We start from the raw sequence: 19,848 nt of genomic DNA, 5'->3' as shown, positions 1-19,848 counted from the left end.
CCAGTGGAACCTGCACCATGCAGCTCCAACAGGGGCTTAAACCCCTTGTCTTGGTTGGATTAATGTGCTAGCAGTGAAAGGGAAGCAGATGTGGCTGTGGGGATGTTTGGCTATTAGAGCCATGGGCTGAGCTGGGCACATGAGGTGGGAGATGAGAGAACTGCTCAGTGCATGAAGGAACTGTGCTGAAACACCTCCTTGAGCTGGGTGTCCTTGTCAGGTACCAGTAGAGATGGTCCAGGGTCGAACACCTCCTATTTAGGGAGGAAATAAATGGAGAGAATCCTGTAGTCCTCTCATGCATGAAGACCAGGGAGGTGGATCCCAAGGGCATGGGATACCCCATCCCTCCCACCCTGCACAGCCCCTGGCAGTGGTGGCTTTGTCCCTCAGCACTGTGGGGACTGGGCAGCACAACTTTCAACTGGTGCAAAGCAATGAGAACAGCCAAGGCAAGGGGGATCTCCAGCCTTTATTGGAGCTGCAGGAGTGTGGAGTGAGGAATGTGGAGTGAAGCTTCCATAGACACTAAACACACAAGTGTGACACAGCACAGGGTGCACTGTGGCGAGGGAATGTCGCTGCTGGTGAAGTCAGTTCCTGCCGTGAAGTCCCTCATGGAGAAGGTCCCTCATGGTCTGTAACTTGCAAGGAAGGAGGCTATGGCCATTGTTAGCACTGCCACCAGGAGAGGGACCCAGTGACCGCGCCGTCGCTGCAAGGAGAAGTCAGTGTTAGGAGAAGAAACTTCTGGTCCCTAGCAAACACATCAAAATGGGGATATTTATCTGGGACCTTAGAGCAGCCTCCTGATACCTAAAGAGGCCTACACGAAACCTGGAGAAAGACATTTACAAGGGCCTGTAGGGACAGGACAAGGGGGAATGGCTTTAACCTGCCAGAGGGGAGACTGAGATGAGCTCTTAGGCACAAGTTCCAACATTCCCACACAAACCAGGTTGGGATTCTATGATTTTTGCAGACCCATCTGCAGTCCCGGTCCAAAAGCCCTGGGAATGGGGGCGAGGAACATCTCCCACCTTCGCCTGCTTGCTCTGGAAGTGGTTGAGCTCATCCCGGCACTGGCGCAGCCTGGTCAGGCAGGAGCGGTATTCCTGGCTCAGGGCCTCCAGCTCCGAGCGCAGCTCCATGCACTGCAAGCACAGCAAGGGGCCGTTAGGAGGGATCCCCTCTCTTCCGTACCCACCGACAGCAGCAGGGCTCCCGCAGAGGCTGCAGTGCTTTGCCCCTGCATGGGCACTGTGGTGATGGGGAACTTTGACTCCTGCTACCTGTGTGTCCATATGTACCTACAGGGGACAGAGCAGATGTCAGTGTTAGAGGGAATGTGGTGATGCCACAGCCTGTTGCCCTCTGGACTTTGCTGCCATCTTTCACACCAACATGGGAGATAGAAGCAGCAGTTATGTTCATGGCCATGGAAGTGTGTGGGTCAGGAGTGCACACCCATGGCAGTGTTTGCCTCTCCTCAAATTCATTCTACAAGAGCAATTACAAAGTCCTTTAAACTCCTTGAAACATGGGACAGGTTGTGCTGCATAACCCCAAAACCCAGGGAGCACCTTTTGACCTGGACAACCCTGATGAGCAGTGCATTAGCAGAAGAGGCTGCAGGAGCCAATGGGGGGTAATCGGGTCCCTCCCCAGCGGTTCCCATTTAGCTGTGATTGTGCTTCATAAAGCCCTCCCCCAGGTGATGCTTGATGATGGTAGTGCACTCGTTGGCCTGGGTTAGCAGGACAAGCTCCTCTCCTGTGTGGCTGTAAGCTCTGCAATGGTAAGTTATAAATCCTTTTTCATAAATCCTTGCTATCTGATTACTGTTGTAAGAGCTGTGAGGCTGTTTGTGGGTAGGGGACATGGTTTGATGGGAAACACCATGCAAGAGGTTAGAAAGCTTTCAAGTTTTGCACCCCAGTTGTAAGGGCATTGGTTTTGTTGGCTTTGTTATGTGCTAGTATTTTCCTTTGCACTTGGTTTCAGCTCTTAAAGTGTGACTTTGGCTTTTCTGAGCCTGAGACTCTCCTGTCCATGAGTTCGCATGGCAAGGGCTCAGCTGGTGGCACCCTGCATGCAGAGGCTGCGCTGGGGGTTTAGATAATGCTGGTATCAGGATAAAGAATTGGGAAAGACAATCCTTACAAGAGATTCCAATCTTAGATTCCTTCCAAGAGCTTTGGTGCCCTGTGCTGTGCTGCTGGAGTGCTTACACTGGTGTCTGTGATTCAGTGACTTCCTCACCTCATTCTCCTTTGCTGTAAGCTGGAATGTCCTTTTCTGCATCTCATCCCTCAGGCTTTCTTCTCCCCCCTCCTCCGGGTGCTCTAACAGAGCGTTTTGTTTCTCCTTGGCAGGAGTGAGAGGTGGGCTCTGCGTGGTGAAAACCTGGCCTAGAAAACAGGCTCTGGTGAGAAACGGGTCCAGGTGCTCAGTTTGCTTTAGAGCTTGTTTACTCAGGGGAGTTTAAAGGTAATGTTTGTGTGCTACACACACAGCAGAGGACACTGGAGCTGGCTGAGTTATCATAGGCCTGCCTCTGGGATAGCAATAAGTTAATTGTCTTTAGAGGGGTTTCTAAGTAGTGCCAGGAAGGGAGGGGAGGGAGAGTTACAATTCCTTTTATTACCTTGTTTTCTCCAAGTACAACTGTAATTGCAATTATAAACAGGAATGAATGTATTTTGTTTTGGGGGGAAAAATGGCATAGCCTCTGAAGTAGAATTTGCAGTGAAATCCATTTATTTTCACAAGTGTTTGCCATCATAAACACACTTAAGTTTTAATGTTAACTAGCAAAATGTTAACTTGGTTGGTGCAGCTTTAAAAGAATCCTTTATTCTAATGCAGTGTGGACTTCTCCTAGAGTCAGGTCTAACATTCTTGTGTCCAGTGTGAGCAGTGCTAGGTGGGAGTTACAAAGTTTGCTGACCTTTCCTTTGTGCCATCGCCTCCTGGGTCTTCTGTTTGTTGGTCTGGTTCTCTATTAAGTCTGTGAATGTAGAAAGTTGGTGTAAGTATCCCCAGCACTAATGCTTTGGATTGCTTTATGTATGTTTGTGTTACTTACTGTGCAAATAGCTGACTGTTGCTTCCAGCTTTACCCTCTGGTTTTGTTCTTGTTGAAGCTTATCTGAAATAATGGTAGAAGGGAAGCAAGGTTGGTGTAAAACTGCATCTTTATGCAAGGATGGCAACTTTCCCCTTTTCCACATGTGTGAGGGGATGTTGTTGACTGCACTGAGTGTTCTGCTCTGAAGGGATGTGATTTTTTAGCTCTTAAGTTCTCTTTTGGTTTCGGCAGTTTTTTCTAGTGTGCCTCTATTAAATTATGGTTTATTTTAAAGCTGTTTGAGACTGTTCTGAAAACAGAACCACCACCCATTTACTCTTCCTTAGTTGTGCTTTAAAATAGCCACGTGAAGTGTGTCTGTTTCCTTGTCTCTATCTGAATTAGTGCTTGAGGACACTACTGGCATGTATTTATACACTGGTAACATCCACCACCACCACACAGCAGCCCCTCAGACAGTAACCCAGGCAGGCTTGCCTTGCTGCCTTTGATGGGTCTGACAAGGATGCAAAAATCCTCATCAAAGCTGAGGATCTGGAGATTTTTCTGTTTTCAGGTCTCCCACTCCACCCTTTCCTCTAGAAAAGTCACTTAAGTCCTTTAATCTAGTTGGAAATGACTTTAGGAGCCCTTTGGAAACCAGAAGGTTTCATGGCAAGCTGAGGTGCACAGCACAGAGAGTGAGTCTTTTGCAAGTGCACATACTTGGCTTGAAGGAATAGGATTTTAAGAGTGTTTTCCTTATATCCACCTAGAGGACAGGCCCCCCCACCGTTCCCCTGCACATGATACCTCTGATGGCACTGATGTGCTCAGCCTTCAGGTCGTTGTCCTTCCGCAGGGCACTGGCTCGCTGGTGGAGAGCAGAGTGCTCGCTCTGCAGCCTGCCCAGGGTCTGGTGGAGCTGCTGGTTCTGTGCATCCGCTTGCTGCAGGTGAGAACAGCCCCAGCATCAGCTCAGCTTCGAGTTGAATGTGTGACTGCTGTGCTTCATCAACAGGGATGTATTATTCAGAGGCCTCAACCTGTGGGCTCCCAGTGGATTGGATGCTGTTCCTATGGGGAACTGACGTACCTGAAGTTTGCTCTGCAGGATGTGGAAGCTGTTTTCCAGCTCAGTGTGTGCCGTGGTCACCTGCGTCAGTTCAGCTTTGAGGCTGGTGTAGTGCTCCTTCCAGAAGGCAAGGTCCTCTCTCGTTGCTGCCAGGCTTCTCTAGGGAGGAGAGCAAGCACCCATGGGTGGGCTGTGACTGGTGGTGTGCTGGGACCATGCCAGGCTGCCCTGAGTAACACCTGCAGGTGCTCATGTGAGCTCTGCAGGGCTGGGGCAGCCTGTACTGCCGTGGCTGTAATAACCTTGTGTGGGGCTGATGCCATCTGATGGGCAGAGGCTTGGTTGTGGTGCTGGGTGTATTTAAGCCTGGTAGTACTTGGGATATGATTTACTTGTGTTTTCTGACAATTTCAGTTATCCTGTGTGTCAAAGGAAATTTGGGGAAATCTATTTCCATATAATAGAGCAGCTCTAGAGAAGATGTCCCTGAAGCCCTAGGTCCCTGGATGTGTGTGTGGCTTGTTCCCTGTGTGAGTGCAGAGCAGAATGGAAGGGCTGTTCATTGCAGTTGGACTAGATTAAAGCAAACCTAGGTGTAAACTATGTTGCTTACCTCGGAGTTTTGCAGCTGCTGTTCAGTCTGGAGTTTGTCCTCCAGCATCTTCTGAAGAGCCTCTTTTGCCTTCTCCTCATAGGTTTGCTTCTGGTCCTCCATGTCTATCAGGATCTTCTTCACACACTCCTTTGAGTAACTCTTCAAAGGAAGAATTGAAGTGCTTGAAGGGTCTTACCTGACTTACCTCCGATCTTGCTAAGCCTGAGTATTAGTAGATCCAGAGTGTAAAAGCTGCTGCTGATTTGCTGTGAAGCATTGCTTCAGCAAGAGGAAAAATCACTTTCAGCTCTGTATCTGATCAGATTGCTCTAGAAACTGAGACCTGACTTCATCACACGCTTGGGTGTCCTCTTTTCATGCCTTTCTTCCCCTGTTTGTTTCTCAGTGAATCAGACGTTACCTGGGTGCAAGCCTGCAGCTGATTTTCAAGCGCCCTTAGTTTGCACTTCAGTTTATCTTCGTTCAGCTGACCCTGGGGAAGAAACAGTCACACTCATGTGTGGAATCATGAACTATACAATATCCCCCCCATGTTTTCTTAGCTTGTGTTTTGCTTCACTTTCTTCCTTAATCTATAACATTGTGTCTAAAGTCCATTCAATATCTCTTCAATGCTTAGACTTCAAACAAGCCTTCACCATCTCAGAATGAATGGGATATGGGGGAAGTAAAACTTTTATGTGTAGAAGAACACTCCTGAGGCAGTTCTGCTGGTTACTGAGTGCAGCTGCTTGCAGTAAGATGAAAAGAGCAAGGGCATTTCAGGTTAGTCTGGATGAGTCTGATAGAGCACAGCTGCCTGTCCCCATGTATAGCCCTGTACCTGGCTGATGGTTCCTCCCTGCAACACTCCTTCCCTCAAGTTCCAGCTGGTGCTAAGGTCTTGCTTTCCTGGTTACCTTAGGAAATAGGCTGGGTCTGTGTTGCGACATCTGGCAGTTGGGCAGGGGGTAGAGGGCAACAGTGATTCATTTCTCTCATTATAATCTCCTCTCAGTGTTAGTCAGACTTGTGTTTCATGAAGCCAGACTGCATGCAAATTGAGAGATAATTTCCACCAAAGAGTTCACTTGGGCTGTTTTTCCACCACCGATACTGAGAATGCTGCTATCTGCTCTGCTTACTGCTGTTTGAAGTCAAACCTCTGAAAAGCAGCTCCTTGATGTTACAGGAATAGCTCTTAGACCCAAGCAAAACCAGATTCTCTGGTATTTTAGTGCTGGTTAGGTTTACACAGTCCAATCCCAAATAATAAATCTTCCTAGTTCAGTTGTCAGTGCAAAGAACAAAAGGATTTATCCTCTCAGAAAGTAGGTGGGATTTTTAAAAGCATTTTTATAAGTGAAATATTATTCCTCATTTTCCTCTGCAGTTTATTGTATTTTATTCCATCTGGTTGGAGGATGGGGGCCTTATAGCTGTTGTGCACAGATGTGAATGACCATGGGAAGTGGAAGGCAGCAGACCGCTGGGCCTTTCCTATGCTTCACAGCAGAAATGTGTTGGCAAACTCCTTTCATGGGGATACAGCTTATAAACTGGAGAAAAGAACCTAAAGATTTCCCTAAATGGACTAAGTTGTTTGTTGGGGCTGCTACCAGAGCAGCATGGCAGTGTGGGGTGAGTGAGTGTGGCAGGAACAAGAAATGATGCTTCTGACCAGAAAAGCTATGTGAGCAAATCGTGGTGGAGCCTGTGTTGAAGATTATCTACATGAAAGGGGCTGCTTTCAAATCAAAACCCCACCCAAACTAACCAAAAACTAAGCCCCAAACCATGCACTGGGAGCCAGGAAGAGGACAAGGTTGGGGTTAACATGCTTGAAATAGTCTTGCAAATACCATATTTGAATCCCCTGTAGCCCTCTTCTTCAGCATCTGAGGTTACCTGAATAGGCAGCTCCAAAACCTCCCCCAAACCCTTCTGCATTTCTCTACTGCTGTCATTTAAGCATTGCCATATGAGTATTTTAAACTGATTTTTGTCTTGTGATCAGTGAATTCTCTGCTACCCCTTCCCTCATTTTAGGTAGCTGGTGTAAATCAGTAATAATAAATAAATGCTGTTTCTGGAAGGCTTCCAGTTTGCCCAAACACAATACTTGTGCTAGAAAATCAAGTGCATATAGTAGCAGCAGTGGTAATAATGCACTGGAAATGACGAAGAGCATAAACTCTGCAGAGCTTCAAAGTATGTCCAAAAGTAAGTCAGGTTCAACTTCAGAGATCAGGAAGGAAAGACAATGTATTAAAGTAGTAATTTTCAAGAAGAAAACAGCTTAAAATTAATTACTTTTAATAATCATAACTGAGACTTGGCTTCTTTGGTGCCCAGAGAAGCTGTGGCTGCCCCATCCCTGGCAGTGCTCAAGGCCAGGTTGGACACAGGGGCTTGGAGCAGCTGCTCCAGTGGGGAAGGGGTTGGAGCTGGAGGAGCTTTAAGGTCCCTTCTAACCTAAACCTTTGTGTAATTCTATGACTTCCCCTGCCCAGCATTGTCCATACTTCCCTTTGCCTGCAGCCTCTCCCTGCACCTCCCCTGGACCACCTCCAGCATCTGCCTTGCATCTGGCTCCTGTGCCAGCAGCAAGGTAATTTTTAGCCTGATGGAAGGCTGAAAGTAAGAGGCAGCAGCAAAGCCTCTGTTGTGCAGCAGAGATAGCAAGAAGCAAAGTGCACCCACCTCTTTCTAATCTGAGGTTTCATGGCTACGTCCTGCTCAGTGTGTCAGGATGCTTTTTCCTGCTTGTATTATATTTGAAGCAGCAAGCGAAGGCGGAAGTTTCTAACCACAGCATGTCTAACACAAGGGGGTTTTATGCCATCTCACCCAATCACTTGCTTTTCTGCCCCAACAGAACTTTCAAAGCACTTTTTTAAAGGTGGAGTGAACTGTAAATTCGTATTTGATTAAATAACCCTGTTTAAAATGCTTCATACGTTGCATAAAATGCATCACTTTAATTTTACCTCCTGATAGGAAGTAAATCTGGGTCCTGGTTCAGTGCTGCCCATAGGTTTTGTTTGAGCCATGAGGAAATGGTTTGATGCAGTGCCATGATTCAACCATTGTGCCCCCATCGTGGTGCTGGGTCCTCCAGTCTCTGTCTGGGGCCCAGAATGTATCCCTGAAGGAAGCAGGGCAGTGGTGGGATGGAGGATATCCCCACACATGCTTGTGAGGAGCAGGCTGGATAGCTGGGAGTTGGGTGGGATGGATGGAGGGGTAGCTGTTGTGTTCCCAGACTAAGCAGCAGCCTTTTTCCCCCATCCAGTGCAGCATTTGCCAGCACTTGGGTTCACCACTGTGGTAAGTCTGAAACGTCTATTTTGGCCAAAAAAAAACCCAAACCCTAAAGTGGTTCAAAATGCTTGAAATTTGTTTTGGCTAGGGATGAAAATTTGGTGTGAGATTGTGGTTTGGGTTTCTTCAGGTTTTGTAGCTGTTTACACACTTCTGATTGCTTTTTATTTAGGAAAAAGCAGGAAAAGCAAGTATAAAACCTTCAAAAACCTTGCAGAAGGAAAGGGTTTTACGCTTCCTGTTGATCTGAAAGCAAAGTGTGTTTTGTAACAGTCTTTTGGGGCACAAAAGGGGGGAAAATGTGAAGCCAAGTGGTGCCCTAACTTTGTTTTGTGTACAGCCCTCCCTGAGAAGAAAGATGCCAGCAAGGAAAGGGACAGGATGAGCAGCTACTGGCAGGGGAATGGTTCCACACGATGGGTGACAGCATTGCCTTTTAAACCTGTAAAGCACCGGAGCTGGGCAGAGCTACAGGTAGAAAGGGAGCCCCATGGGGTGCTCGTGTTGCTACACACAAACCCAGTCCCACCCGTGGCCCAGCAGGAACCTTCTGCAGCTCCCTGGTACCTGCCAGGACTTCTCTGATGCTTGCAGCAACGTGGAGAAAAGCTCCTGCAAAATCACCATCTTCTGCTTGAGCAGCAGCTCACGGTGCAGGGCCTCCTATGGGGAAGGGGAGAGGGGTCAGTGGGGACAGACAGGTCTTGATGTGCTCATGTGGAGGACTTCTTGGACATGTTAAAATAGGGCAGGCAACCCCTTTCATTCATTGAGGGACTGTGGCGATGGGACAAGGGGTGAAGGGTTCAGACTGAAACAGGGGAAGTTCAGGTTGGAGATAAGGAAGAAGCTCTTTACTGCAAGGGTGGTGAGGTGGTGGAGCAGGTAAGTGTTCCATCCCTGTCAGTGTTCAAGCCCAGGTTGAGCAGACCCTTGGGTGACATGGTCTAGTGTGAGGTGTCCCATGACAGGGGGTTAGGACTTCTTAAGCTCCTTTCCAACCCAAACTATTCTATAATTCAATAATGGTATTGTTCAAAATACAAGGCCCTCAGTGCCATGGGTCAGTGGTGGCCTTGGCAGAGCTGGGGAATGGTTGGACTTGATGAACTTAAAGGTCTTTTCCAACCTGGTTGATTCTATGATTCCCAAAGTCCTGCTTTCTCTATGGGCAATTCACAGTATTTGGTACCTACCTTGAGGTAGTTGGATAACTGCACTATTTCCTGTAAAGGGAAAGGGCAAATGTTTGAAAACAGTGGGATTGTTTCTGCTCATAAACACTTAATGAACTGGCTCCAAAATCTAAGTATTTTGGAATCAAACTGAAGCTAATGGCCTGGAGGAGCCTGCTGGGCTGCACTTGTTTGGTTTTCCCATGGAAGTGACTGTTTTTTGCAGTTTATACCATTGGAGTTGTGGCATCTTTGCCATGTCATGTGTCAAATCAGGGCTGCTACTGAGTGGGACTGTGAGATATTATGGAGCTGCTGCGAGGGCTGGAGCAGCTCTGCCATGGAGCCAGGTGAGAGAGCTGGGCTGGGGCAGCCTGGACAAGAGAAGGCTCCTGAAGGGGAGACTTGGAGAGGGGCTTGGGACAAGGGCCTGTAGGGACAGGCCAAGGGGAATGGCTTGAACCTGCCCAAGAGAGGGGAGACTGAACTGAGCTCTTAGGCAGAAGCTGTTCCCTGTGAGGGTGCTGAGGCGCTGGCACAGGGTGCCCAGAGAAGCTGTGGCTGCCCCATCCCTGGCAGTGCTCAAGGCCAGGTTGGACACAGGGGCTTGGAGCTGCTGCTCCAGTGGAAGGGGTCCCTGCCTGTGGCAGGGGTTGGAGCTGGAAGAGATTTAAGGTCCTTTTCAACCTGAACCATTCCATGATTTTATGACAGAAGTCCCTGTGTTTTTCTTACCTTATTTAAAACTGCTATTCCACAACTGAAATCAAGAAGAGAGAACGTTACTGAGGTGAGAGTGGTGGGGTCTGTAGCAGTCAGTGGATCTGGCCACCAGCTGCTCCAAGCAGAGTGTTGGTATTTGCACAGTGAAGCTTGTGCTGAGGTTAAACCCGTTTGAGCATTGGAAGCTGCTGCTCTGCAGGTATCTGAATCCCAGGCCTGGGAGGGAGGGGAGGGCCAGCTTACTCTGTCTGTTGGCTTGAGTCTTTTGCTCGTGCCCTTGGGTTTGTGAGGGTCTGTGTTCCTGTGAAAGCAAAGTGAGAAGATGTGAACGATCCCCCCTGCCTGAGGGGCTGTGAAGTTCTTCCATTTGGATGTCCCTCTCGGATGGCATTGCTTCTAGAATGGAGAGCTGCTGTTTAAACACCATCCAGTAACACAACTCAATAGGGACCAGAGGAAAGTCCTGCTCAGATGGATGGAGAAGTGGAAGTGAAATGATCCTGTAGACTGAAGTTATGCCCCAGACCCCTGGATACTCTGAGGCACTCACAGGGAAGCCATAGGGCACTGATGCTTAAGCTGTGGCCTGGTTTATCCTTCTGCAGGAGGAATATTCCTGCACCTGCAGGAAAAGCTCTGGGGTGGTAAAACCCTGTGCAGGAGTGGGGCTGCAGCCAGGGGAGCTTGGGTTAGAGAGGAGCATTCCACATCACTTGATGGAGGTGTGGGAGGGAAACACAAGCACCCCTCACCTACCTTGGGTGTTCACACCTCGCCTGGGGATGCTGAGGCCGAGCCGGGAGAGTGCAGGGGGGAATGTGGGGCAGCTCCATGGGTGCTGGAATGAGAGAGCAGCTTGAGTCAGCATCTGCAGAATGGGCTGTGAGGAATGGAAGGGAAACCTGTGGCCAGGTTTGTACCTGCAGTGACCGAGTGAAGAGCATCAAGGAGATGCCAAGAAACCCTGGAAAATCATAAGGATCTGCTGCTCTGACTCCAGCAGCTCCAGAGCTCTGCGAGGAAGTGGGAGGAAACCTCCTGGTTTAGTGACCTGAATGGGATCAGGAGGCAGGGAATTGCTCTGAACTCTCTTGTGGTACAAAAGGAACTTGAGGCCATGCCTGTGTAAGTCATCTTGCGTTCCACTGCCTCTGCTCACAGGGGGTTGTGAAGCCCCTGAGATGAACTTGCAGCCTGTCAGGAGGGTTGTTCATTTTGCGTGGGTTATAAACTTAGAAGGAAATCTGGCTCTGAGATTGGGGTGTTTTCTATTGCCTCTTTCTATAGATGTTACTCAGGCAGTGAGCCCTCTGGGTCATTGTTAGCTGTGCAGCACAGGGTTGGTAATGAGTATCAGGGAACCTCATTCCTGCATCCTTCCTGCTAACAGTGAAGGTGCTGGAGAGAAGCCGGGTGTTCAGAGCTCTGTTTTCGAGGGTAAAAGTGATTTGTGTAAGTGCAAAGTGTGGCAGTCAGGAGGTGGGGTTGTGCTGGGAGGAATGGCAGAACATCTCCATCTGGTTCAGGGTGTGGAAAACAGAGGAGCAGGAGGGAGGCGACAGCATTTATCCATGCTCAACTCCACAGCGTGTTAGGAAATGCACATTTCAGTCTGTGCATTCCCACTTTCTGGATGTGCTTTGATGTGTGGGTGCAGAGCAGGTTACCTGGAGCAGGATGGACCCCTCAGTGGGATCCCGGTGGATGCGCTGTCCCGGTGGTGCCCTTCCAGCATCACCCCCCAGGTTCCTCCTCCTGAGGAACTCCCTTTGCCGGGGGCTCTGCAGTGGGTCCGGTGCCCGCATCCCCATGAACCGGCACACTGTCATGTTGTGCTGCTGCCGCAGGCTCTCCCGCATCCTGTGCCACCGCTCGCACTTCTCATCGTAGCTCTCATGCCTGCGCCGCAGCCTCTGGGGCTGGTTGATCATGGTGTCTGTGACCACTGTGGGGTCCTCTGTCCTGCTGAAACCAAGGGGAAAGATGTGATCCAAGTGCAAAGTGATTATTCCTAACAGTAAATGCATGTGAAGTGTCGGATGCTCATCCTGGAATCCTCATGCAGTGGGTGCAGGTGAACTTCCTGCAGAAGTCTGTTGCTTGTGAACTTGCATGCTTTGGCTGTGTAAACACATGGTGCTGTTCTTGCCCCTCTGTTGGGTGGCTGCTGACCAGGGGATGCTAGGAACAGGATTTCAAATGAAGCCTCAGGCCTCACTTCCAAGTAATGATGCTCTGTTTTCAAACTGATTCTATTGGTTGTGCTGTTACAGTTCTTTAGCCAACCTGAAGATATAGTGGAAACACAGGAAGAGTGATAGAATCATATCATAGAATGGTTTGTGTTGAAGGGACCTTAAAGCTCATCCAGCTCCAACCCCTGCCACAGGCAGGGACCCCTTCCACTGGAGCAGCTGCTCCAAGCCCCTGTGTCCAACCTGGCCTTGAGCACTGCCAGGGATGGGGCAGCCACAGCTTCTCTGGGCACCCAGTGCCAGCACCTCAGCACCCTCACAGGGAACAGCTTCTGCCTAAGAGCTCAGCTCAGTCTCCCCTCGGGCAGGTTCAAGCCATTCCCCTTGGCCTGTCCCTGCAGGCCCTTGTCCCAAGCCCCTCTCCAGGTTTCCTGCAGCCCCTTCAGGCACTGGAGCTGCTCTCAGGTCTCCCCTTCAGGAGCCTTCTCTTCTCTCATTGTTGATAGTTGTTTCTGCTATGAACTTCTCAGAAGTGTGCATTTCTTTTGCCATTCTTTTTTAATGTGAGTGCTGTGCTGTGAGCTCACTCTTGAGGAGCTGTGTTGTATTTCTGAGTGGTTTGCTTCAGGCACGAGTTCTGCCTCTATTTCTGGGGACTTTGTGGCCTGAAGGAGGAGCTCCTCCATTCCAGCTCTGTTGCAACCATCTACGTGTGCACACAGGGTGTAGATATGTGACCTCCTCCCTCTTGCTGACTTCTCTGCACAGTTGCAAGCCACCAGTGTGTTGTATTTAGTGGACTTTGGTCATACCAAGCTGAGCAATAACTACCTGTGAGTGCTCCTCTTCCCTCCTCCCCTTGTGTTAAAGCTGTGTCCCACTCTCCTGTCCCCTCACCCCACCAGCATAGAGGCTCATCATCCCTGTGCACATCCCATGTACATTGCTCAGAGGGTGCCCATCCTGGGGGGCTCATCCTGGGAGCTGCTGTGACCATGGCTGGAGCTTTTCTTGTGTTTGGCAGATCCCATTAATGTAGGAAGGAGGGGGGGGAAAACCCAGTTTAGTTTCTGACAACTCAAATGTTCTTCAGTGTCAAAACAAAACCACCAAAACTTCATTGGTGTCACTGTCTCAAGCAATAAGGAAGTAGTTGAGTCCAATGGGGAAAAAAAATGGAACAAGTAACCCCTTTTAAAATGTATAATACCTCTGTGCTTTTTGGAATGCATAAAACCTGCTCCATAATCCCTTTTATTGTCCTTGTGCTAACTGTGGTGTATGCAATGCTGGTTGCCAGTCCCATCTTCTCACTGTGGGTACTTCAGCTCTTGCTCTGGGCTGGGAAGGTGTCTGCAAACCCCCATCCAGGACAGTGCTGCCAGGGCTGAGCCTATGATCAGGTTCAAGCCATTCCCCTTGCCCTGTCCCTACAGGCCCTTGTCCCAAGCCCCTCTCCAGGTTTCCTGCAGCCCCTTTAGGCACTGGAGCTGCTCTCAGGTCTCCCCTTCAGGAGCCTTCTCTTGTCCAGGCTGCCCCAGCCCAGCTCTCTCAAAGGCTGAAAGCAGGTACAAGGCTGAGCAGGTTGTTCCCATGGAGCTTTCATGTCTGTACCACACCAGTCCCCCTGTGCTCACCCATGGCCTTTCCCCATGATGCACACATGCTTTCCGTGGCCCAGAAGCCAAGGCAAGGTCTGGCAACAGCTTCACATAGGAATCCAAGTTGGGTGTATGCCAGCGCCCTGTGATGTGCTCCCTTGAAGACGAGGATGAGCCCCATAGCATGGGGCAGAGCCTGTGCCTACAACAAAACTGTTCCCAACTTTTCAGGACACTGTAAAAGAATTTTTCAACCAATTTTCCTTAGTTTTAGAAATGGCCCAATTGCATGTTCAGTTCGGACTGTGGATGTCCTCCTTGGTCCCTGCTCATCCAGCTCGTCCCATCAGGAATGGCTCAGCCCCTCTCCTACCTCTGGGCTGCCCAGCCTGGCACAGCGCATTGCAAGAGCAGCATTTGTAATAGCCTCAGTGAACCAAAAATGCTCTTTAATGCAAGGTAAAGCTTATGGAATCACACAGTCCATTACTCGCCCCACGCTGAGCAAACTGTTGAGGCCTTTTTGACAAGCTAATACTCTTATTTCCTCCTCCTTTCCTAAATTACCCTCAAACGCATCCTTTATCTTTGCTTTCCGAGCTGTTAACTCTTCTTGCTTCAAGGGAAACCAAAAAACCCACCCCAAACAGAAAAGTGCTTCTTGCTGGTTCATGTTACAGCCTCCTGGTGTCAATGGTGTAGGCTGAAAATGGGGCAAAAAGAGGAGAAAAAGGTGCATGCCGCTGCCTTCAGCACAGCATTTTCTGCTCCCCTCCATCCCTCACCGTGCTGGTGCTGTGGGCACTTACCTGACTCAAAGGTCCTGTCCTAGCCCTCGATGTCCACGGCAGAGTGGGGTGTTATCAGGCACGAACACGCTCCAACTGCCATCTCTGTGCCAACCACCTCGTTCTGCTGCTCTCTGCTCTAAAACAGGAAACGCTGCAGCCGAGCCCCGGTTCCTGTCTGCTCACAGCCGGGCTGTGGGGCGCAGGGGCCAGCCTTGCAGTGGGATTTGGCTTATCTTGGGACCCCAATGTCCCCAGCTTCTCTCGAAGCAGAACTCGGTTATCTTTTGGGCCATCTCCCTCAAGTGGTCTCCAACAGGCTGAGGTCGGGTGCTGATTCATGGAGCTGCTTTTGTGGCATTTGGTGACTGGATCTTCCCGAGCTGCTTTGGGGTAGAGAAATCCATGCTTGGGGAAGTACACTAATGCTATTATTTTAAGGCTTTTTGCAGATTGGAAAGGGGAAAAAAATGTGTATGGGCAGCTGAGGAGAGGTCACCAATGGCCAGGAATTCATTAAGGTCTTTAGAGAAGTGAAAGCTGTGTTAATGCAAATCATGCAGAGAGGTGGGTTTAACCAGCTGGGTGCTGGTGAGGGCTCTGGGCCCTTTGGAAAGGAACGCGAGTAAAAGCAGAGATCTTGTAACACAGGGTTTATTTTTACAAAGACCAGCCTAGAAGGGATATATGACCAAAGAGAAGAGACATGGTTCAAATAGGTTCTTGTGGCCTTGGGTGCTTTGTACTGTTGGTTCTGGCCGTGGCTCAGCATCACTGCCTTTGTGGCTCTTGGTGTGGGAAGGCTGAGCAGGAAACCTGCTGGTGAACAGGATGCTGCAGCAGATCCTGCTTGTCAGGAGCTTCTCTGGAGAAGCCTCTTGGTCAGAAAAAAGCCAAGAGTTCACTACTAAAAAGGATATTTTAATGTTGTGTGTTACTGACTTCTGGTGCATTCTAGAAAGGCAGAGAGAGCTGGGGCTGTTCAGCCTGGAGAAGAGAAGGTTCTTAAGGGAGACCTTAGAGCAGCTCCAGTGTCTAAAGGGGCTACAAGAAACATGGAGAGGGGCTTTGGGCAAGGGGCTGTAAGGACAGGACAAGGGAGGGAAGGGTTTTATACTGAAAGAGTAGATTGAGCTGAGCTCTTAGGCAGAAGCTGTTCCCTGTGAGGGTGCTGAGGCGCTGGCACAGGGTGCCCAGAGAAGCTGTGGCTGCCCCATCCCTGGCAGTGCTCAAGGCCAGGTTGGACACAGGGGCTTGGAGCAGCTGCTCCAGTGGAAGGGGTCCCTGCATGGAGCTATAGGAGCTTTAAGGTCCCTTCAACCCAAGCCAGTGTGGGATTCTCTAAAGCTGTCTCAGGTTGCCAGGTGCATCAGCATGGGGCTCTCCTGGTGGCATGGAAAAGGGCACCCAAGTAGCCAGATTAACACCCAAACCCCTCATGTCTGGCCTAAGGTGTCCTGGCATGTTCCCTGCCATGGGGGCTATGGTCTTTTGACGTTTTCCACCTTATAGTTGTCCCTGATGAGGGAGTCGAGGAAGTCGGGGGCTATGGTGTGGAGGAGCAGCATCTTGCCCATGGTATGGCGTGGGTAGTACAGCTCCCGCTGGCGCAGGGCCCCGCTCTTGATGATCTCCAGTGCACATTCCTCCTTTGGTGCTGGTTTATGCCGCACGACGTGTGACACTGCTCTCATTGCGTTCTCTGGAGGGACAGGAGGAGCAGTGTCAGATGGAGGGGCTGCCGTGGGCACTCGCTTCCTCCAGCACACTGAGCATCAGTCCTACTTAGAGTAGTTAAAACTATAATAGCAATGGCCTTCCCATTCCTTTCTACCTCTTTGAGTCACCATAGGATGGAAGCCCCAACTTCATGGGTTTACTGCAAGGGTAGCAGGGTCAAAGCTTTCAGACCACACTTTAAGGAGCTGGAGTTCTGTTTCCATGGCTGCACAGCCCCGGCAGCCTGGGTTCCAGCAAGGTGCTGAGCAGCCTGGGGCTGGAGGGCAGGTCATGGGCTTGACTTGGCTCTGCCTGGAAATGCATTGTCATGGGGTCCCAGCGATGCTGAGCTCACCTGTGTCAATGTAGCCCAGGACGCAGACTGTGATGGAGACGTTCACCTTTTCAATGATGAATTCCTGTCTCAAGGAGCTGAAAAACCCTTCCAAGGCGAACTTAGTTGAACTATAGGGAGCAATAAATGGGCTGCCGATTCTACCTGGAACAGAGACACATCAGGTTTTGTGCAGTGGGCAGACCAGGCTGCATGGCTCTCCCTTCCTCTTGCCCTTCAAGTAGCTACAATATTGAGGTTTAGGGAGCTGGAGTTTGCTGCCATGAATGCTTGACAGTAATGAATAAATGCAGGAATGTTGCATATGGCATGAAGTACCTTCAGTTGTGGGCAATACTGTTCATGCCTTCCTGTATGTGGCCATGCAGTGGTGTTATCATTGACTTCAGTGCATGAAGGTGATTAGTGGGTGCAAAGAGACTGGCAGAAGAAGGCATGGAATATAAACCCCCCAGAGGACTCAAATTGTGCATCCAGGATAAATCCTGTACTAATCCTGACTCCCAGTGGCCTGTAGCTTTCTGCTATATGGTCCTTATTCTGTCATTTGAAAAGGAGCTACAGCAGGGATCCCCTGCAGGCAGAGGAAGGGATGTGGACAGGGAGAGCCTGGCCCCTTGTGTGCTCACCTGCCATGGATGAAAGGACAACGATGCTACCATTGCTCTCCTTCAGCATGGGAAGGGCAGATACTGTCATTGCCACATAGCTGAGGAAGTTGGTCTCCAGGATCTTTCGGATGTGCCCAACATCCCCATCAAAGTAGTTGAAGTAGCTGTAACCGATGTGATTTAGGATGAGCATATCGAGGCCGCCTGCAAGCAGAGTGTGTTTGCTGTTAGGAACCAACATCTCAAAACAAACCAGCTTTTTGGTGGCTGGGATGGTCCCAAAGCACCTACCCCAGGTGTTCTCAGCCTCCTTCACCACCACATTGGGGAACTTGGTGTCCTCCATAGAGCCGCTCACATAGCGGGCGGACGCAGCACCCAGCTCCAGGCACCGCTTCACTACCTGCAGTGACAGAACAGTGGTGGCAATAGACTCCCTTCCACAGACCCCTATCCCACTGGCAATGGAATCCCCTCCAAGGGCCACCCCATCCCATGAAGGCTGATCTGTTTCGGGGTGGATGGGCAGCTGTCCCCCTGTCCCACTGGAAGCCTTTGTGCCTTTATGGGAGGAGAAACATTGCTCAGAGAAACGTTTCTGGCTGCAGAGTTAATAGTACCAATATTTCCTATTATAAATAGGAATATGATTGCTCAACTTTGATTTGCTCTATACAGGATGCAAAACCAGTTCAGACTTTGAGGAAGGGCAAAGGTTGATCAGACCAGTGGTGATGATGAGCATTCACAGCTGAAGACTGCAGAGAAAGAAGTGCTGTGCTATCAGCTTTGAACACACAATTTGTTGCGGTAGGGGTGTCTGTGTGTTTGAACAGGCTCATGCTGGATCTGTGGGATAGGGTGGATATCTGTGCCTGTGGGGTTCAGGGTTGTGAATGGGGTTTGCCAGCCCGACACGAGCTCTGCTTGCCATTTACTTTCTGCAGCTTGGCCTCCGTGCGCGCTGTGAGCAGGAGATGTGCCTCCATGCGTGCGAGGTGATAAGCCATCTGCTCCCCAATGCCGGTGCTGGCTCCGGTCACGATCACCCGCTTCCCACGGAGCATCTCTGGAGAGGAGGATGCAGAGCTTGGAGCTGGCACAAACCAACTGCTCCCCTCACCCTTGGTTGTTAATCCCGGTTCAATGGGGAGCATGTGTGAGGCTTGAGTTCTGCAGCCAGCCTGGGAAGGCTTTTGGACATGGCAAGGGTTGACAAATAGAGTGGGAAAGTGCATGTTTCCTAAGTCAATACTTTACTGAGATCAGGCTGCTGTTGTGGTTTAAGCCCAGGCCAGGTTACTCAGCAGCATGCAGCCATTTGCACACTTTTCCCCTCTCCAGGCAGGATGGGGAGGAGAATCGTGAGAATTTAAACCCCATGGGTTGAAGTAAGAGCATAACAACTGAAGTATAATACACTACTACTAATAATAAGAGAAATACCAAGGGGAGAGAATATAAAATTCAACAGGGGAAAGGAAAAAACCCCAAGTGATGCACAATGCAATTGCTCAGCACCCACTGACCAATGCCCAGCCTGACCTGAGCGGTTTCTTTTGGGTACCTCCCCCCAGTTTCTGTGCTGGGCATGATGTGCTGTGGCATGGAATACCCATCTGCCTAGTTCAGGTCTGGTGTCCTGTCTCTGTTCCTTCCCAGCCTTTTGTGCCCTTCCTCACTGGCAGAGCACGAGAGGCTGAGAAGTCCTTGATCAGAGTAAGCAGTCCTGAGTAACAACTGAAACACTGTCATGTTATCAGCACTGTTCTCAGACTAAAGCCAAAACACAGCCTTGCACTGGCTACTAGGAAGGACAAAAGTAACTTAGAGCTGAAACCAGAATCATCAAATGATAGAATAGTTCGGGTTGGAAAGTACCTTAAAATCATCCAGTTCTGACCTCCTGCTGTGGGCAGGGACATCTCACCCTAGGCCATGTCACCCAAGACTGTCCAGCCTGGCCTTGAGCACTGCCAGGGATGGAGCATTTACTGATAGCCATGCATCCCATCAGACCCACTTGTAATTCCAGGAGCTTTCCTGTGTGGTGCAGAGTGCTCTGACCCCTGCACTGGGTGTTAACCGTGCTCCTCTCCCAGCCCTCAGCCCTCCCGTGCTCCAGCTTTTCCATGTGTACTTTGAAATGCCCTTCCAACAGCCAGTGCTCTTCCATGTGGGTGCATGTTGGTGCTCCAGCAGCAGCCTCACTGTTTTAAATGGGATTTTCCAATGACTTACCTTCATTGAAGTCCTCGGGAGCTGAATAAAAATAGTAGGCCAGTAGTAGTCCCAGCAAAGGGATCAGAATCTTCAGGATCAGACCCATCCCTCTGCAGAAGTACAGGCAGGAGTAGGACAAGCTCCAGAGCTCTGCCTACAGGGAGGTGGATGCCTCAGCCGGTGGCAAGCGAGGTGGGGAGTGATGGCAGTGTCGAACTGGTTCTGACCTTGCACACGTTTTTGCTTGTATCTGCTGGGCCCTCCTTTTTGCTTCCGGTGATTCAGCAAACATTAAACTAATGGGAAGTGTTGCTTTGGACTTTAGGCTGTTCCTTTGTACCCTTGTCCTGCCAGGAATGATAGAATGGGTTGGATTGCAAGGGACCTTAAAGCT

The 19,848-nt window shown here is 49.9% G+C and overlaps 2 protein-coding genes across 2 annotated transcripts; both read right to left on the bottom strand.

Annotated features, from left to right (window-relative positions):
• Positions 1–526: 526 nt before the first annotated feature.
• On the bottom strand, positions 527–14,648 carry TRAF3IP3 (TRAF3 interacting protein 3). Its single transcript, XM_034069868.1, has 16 exons — positions 14,568–14,648; positions 11,630–11,927; positions 10,719–10,800; positions 10,206–10,263; positions 9,975–9,999; positions 9,261–9,290; positions 8,632–8,727; positions 5,162–5,233; positions 4,759–4,899; positions 4,167–4,304; positions 3,884–4,019; positions 3,089–3,151; positions 2,951–3,010; positions 2,263–2,411; positions 1,041–1,310; positions 527–715 (listed from the first exon to the last, which is right to left on the bottom strand). Exons 2-16 carry the CDS (start codon positions 11,891–11,893, stop codon positions 632–634), a joined length of 1,668 nt encoding a protein of 555 aa, XP_033925759.1. The 5' UTR covers positions 11,894–11,927; positions 14,568–14,648; the 3' UTR covers positions 527–631.
• A 554-nt stretch (positions 14,649–15,202) lies between these two features.
• LOC101873983 (corticosteroid 11-beta-dehydrogenase isozyme 1-like) lies at positions 15,203–19,665 on the bottom strand. Its single transcript, XM_034069796.1, has 6 exons — positions 19,473–19,665; positions 18,170–18,300; positions 17,523–17,634; positions 17,250–17,435; positions 16,621–16,764; positions 15,203–16,248 (listed from the first exon to the last, which is right to left on the bottom strand). Exons 1-6 carry the CDS (start codon positions 19,558–19,560, stop codon positions 16,028–16,030), a joined length of 882 nt encoding a protein of 293 aa, XP_033925687.1. The 5' UTR covers positions 19,561–19,665; the 3' UTR covers positions 15,203–16,027.
• Positions 19,666–19,848: the final 183 nt, after the last annotated feature.

Source organism: Melopsittacus undulatus, chromosome 16 (assembly GCF_012275295.1).
Source record: "Melopsittacus undulatus isolate bMelUnd1 chromosome 16, bMelUnd1.mat.Z, whole genome shotgun sequence".
Taxonomy (NCBI): Eukaryota; Metazoa; Chordata; class Aves; order Psittaciformes; family Psittaculidae; genus Melopsittacus; species Melopsittacus undulatus.
Note: the sequence above shows the minus strand (reverse complement) of the source record. Positions and strands in the feature narration are given on the sequence as shown.